The sequence below is a fragment of the Eimeria acervulina genome, genomic scaffold (assembly GCF_000499425.1).
Source record: "Eimeria acervulina Houghton genomic scaffold, Eah_scaff252, whole genome shotgun sequence".
NCBI classification, from domain to species: domain Eukaryota; phylum Apicomplexa; class Conoidasida; order Eucoccidiorida; family Eimeriidae; genus Eimeria; species Eimeria acervulina.
The window spans coordinates 40,169-43,179 of NW_013549963.1; the positions used below are offsets into that span (position 1 = coordinate 40,169).

At 54.8% G+C, this 3,011-nt stretch overlaps 1 protein-coding gene across 1 annotated transcript; it reads left to right on the plus strand.

Moving 5' to 3' along the window:
* Positions 1–1,512: 1,512 nt before the first annotated feature.
* On the plus strand, positions 1,513–2,521 carry EAH_00028600 (hypothetical protein, conserved; the record flags this gene model as incomplete). Its single annotated transcript, XM_013396302.1, has 2 exons — positions 1,513–1,908; positions 2,144–2,521. The coding sequence occupies 2 exons, from the start codon at positions 1,513–1,515 to the stop codon at positions 2,519–2,521; spliced, it is 774 nt and encodes a 257-aa protein (XP_013251756.1).
* Between the last annotated feature and the right edge of the window lie 490 nt (positions 2,522–3,011).

The window sequence follows — 3,011 nt, forward strand, 5'->3', positions numbered from 1 at the left end:
ACTTCTGTTGCTTTCTAGGGCTTAGGGTTTAGGGTCTGTGCCTCCGGCTAGCCTCTTCTGTCTGTCTGTTGCTGCTGTGTCTCTGCGCTGCTTCTGCCTGCGGGTCCGCTAGGGTTTAGGGTTTAGAGCTTCCGCTGCTCCCCTTTCTTTATTTGTCTCCGTTCGCTTTGCTGCTGCCTGTCTGCTGCAGCTGCAGCAGCAGCAGCAGCTGCTGCTGCTGCTGCGCTTCTACACACTAAACCCTATGCTCTAGGCAGCGACGCTGACGCAGCAGACTTCCAGCCCTAAACCCCAAACCCTTCAAACCCTAAACCCTAAACCCTAATCCCTAAACCCTAGTCCTTTGGTTGCCCCGCTGGGCCGTCGCCTGCATGCACAGGTCTTGCTGCACTATCTATTGTAATATATCTTTTATTTTCTTTATTAGGCTTGTTTCGCTTCCGCTGCAGCGGTAGCAGCAGCTACTGCTGCTGCTGCTGCAGTGCAAGCAGCAGCAGGAGCAGCAGCAGCAGCAGCAGCAGCACAGCAGCAGCAGCAGCAGCAGCAGCAGCAGCTATTGTTGGCTGGCTGCAGCTGTCTAAGTTGTTAATTCTTCTACATGTTTATCCTCATAAAATATTATTAAAAACCACGGGGCCCCATCAGCAGCAGCAACAGCAGCAGCAACAGCAGCAGTCGCAGCAGCAGTCGTAGCAGTAGCAGTGGCAGTGAATTCGAGAGCAGCAGCAGCAGCAGCAGCAGCAGCAGCAGCTTATGGGGCGGGAGCGCGAGCGGCCGGCGCTCCTTTTGTCTGCACTCTCTCTCTCCTTGCCGCTGCATTTTAATTATATTTTTAAGTTAATTTTTTTATTTGTTTCATAGGCACTTGCAGCAGCAAAAATAATTTGTTTATCTTGCATTGCTACTGCAGCAGCAGCAGCAGCAGCAGCGTGCGGGAGGAGCTGCCGCACGCAGCAGCAGCAGCAACAGTAGCAGCAGGCGGGAGCAGCAGCAGCAGCCCGAGCAGCAGCAACAGCAGCAGCAGCAGGATCGGCAGCAGCAGCAGCACGCTGCAGAGGAATAGCAGGGCTAGAGTGTTTTTTTATGAGTTGGCGATGGGTTTAATATAACAACATACTAAACAAGCCTTCTTCTCTTTGTTTTGCTGCTGCAGCAGCAAATGTTTGTCTCCATGCGGCGGTGCCGCTGCTGCCTCTCGCAGCATTGAGGTGTATAGGGACCTCCTTTGGTTCTTTCTCGCTCTTGCAGCAGCCTCAGCTGTATAGACATCTCAGGCACCAGCCTGATGGCCAGGGCTGCTGCTGCTGCTGCTTCCCCACAGCCCTCTTAGCAGCAGCAGCAGCGGCAACAGCAGCAGCAGCAGCAGCAGCAGCTGTGGGAGGAGCAGCAGAGGCAATAGGCTGCAGCACTTAACCAGGGGGGCGTTGCCTTGAGATCCTTTATCTTTAGGTTTTTCTTGCAGCTTCGTTTGCTGCTGCTGCTGCTGCTGCTGCTGCGCATACACCTCAGAGGATGATATGGGGGGATTCAGAAGGGCTCCCACGTAGGAGGCACTCCTCCGCTGGCGAGGCTGCTGCTGCTGCTGCTGCAGTGGCTAGAACGTCAGCAGCAGCAACAGCAGCAGCAGCAACAGCAGCAGGGAGTGGAACAGCAAATGCAGCAGCACAGCCGCCCCACAGCGGCCCCAGAGGGAGGCCTCCTGTACAGGTCGTTGGTGGCGTTGCTGCTGCTCCCGCAGCTTCAGCAGCAGCAGCAGCACCAGCAGCAACAACGGCAACAGCAGCAACAGCAACAACAGCAGCAGCGCGCAGGAGACGCAGCATTCCGAAAGCACAAGTTATGCTGCTGCTGATGCTGCAGCTTGTTAAGGCATGTGTTATGGCTCTGGCCTGCGCTATCAGCTGGAAGGTATGCTGCTGCTGCTGCTGCTGCTGCTGCTGCTGCGAGCCTAGTGGAGGGTGGTGGTGGCGTTGCTAGTGTCTCGGCAGGTGCTGCTGTTGCTGTGTCGTGGGGTGTCCCTTGACTGCTGCTGCTGTTGTTGCTGCTGCTGCTGTTGCTGCTGCTTCTTCTGCTGCTGCTGCTGAGATGTACGTACAGGGTGGGTGTGGGTTTGCTGCTGCTGCTGCTGCTGCTGCTGCTGCAGGTGGTTTGGTCTCAAGTTCATGTGCCTGCGCGGCTGCTGTCGGTAGCGTTTTTGCTGCTGCGACTGCTGCAGCTGCAGCTGCTTGATTTGCTGCTAGTGCCGCTGCAGCAGCTGCTGCAAGGCATTAGCAGCTTTGCTGCTGTTGTTTTCATGTACTGGCCGTCTGCTCGCGGGCCTGTGGCGACGGAGCAGCAGCAGCAGCAGCAGCAGCAACTCAGACAACAGCTGCTGCAGCAGCAGCAACAGGTGCGCCAGCAGCAGCAGGAGCTACGAGCGCAGCTGCAGAAACAACTGAGGGAGCTGCAGCAGCAGCAGCAGCAGCAACAGCAGCAACAGGAGCAGCAGCTGCTGCTGCAGCAGTTGCAGGCGGCAAACTAAGTCCTATGAATGAATGAGAGGACATAACGGCTCCAGTGCAGCAGCAGCAGCAGCATCCACAGCAGCAGCTGCAACAGCAGCAGCAGCAGCAGCAGGGTGCTGGGTGTTTTGCTGCGCATGCAGAAGAAGTGTTGTAGGGTGTATGTTTATATAGTACACCAGATATGTATTTATATGTATATTTATATATTTATATATATATATTTAATGTATATTGTTTATTTATATTATTATCATACACAAATTCTTATATATGTATATATTTATATTTTATTGCTCTTTTTTTTGCTCAACACAAAGGGCCTCTCAGCTTATCTAAAGAGATGCCTCCCCCGCTCCTTCCTGAACCTCTGGGGGCCCCCATCAGGGGCCCCCTCTTAACATCCCTCTTTAGGGGGCCCCCTAAATAGGGGCCCCCAACGGGGGCCCCCTAAATAGGGGTCTCCAACGGGGGGCCCCTAAATAGGGGCCCCCTAAATAGGGGGCCCCT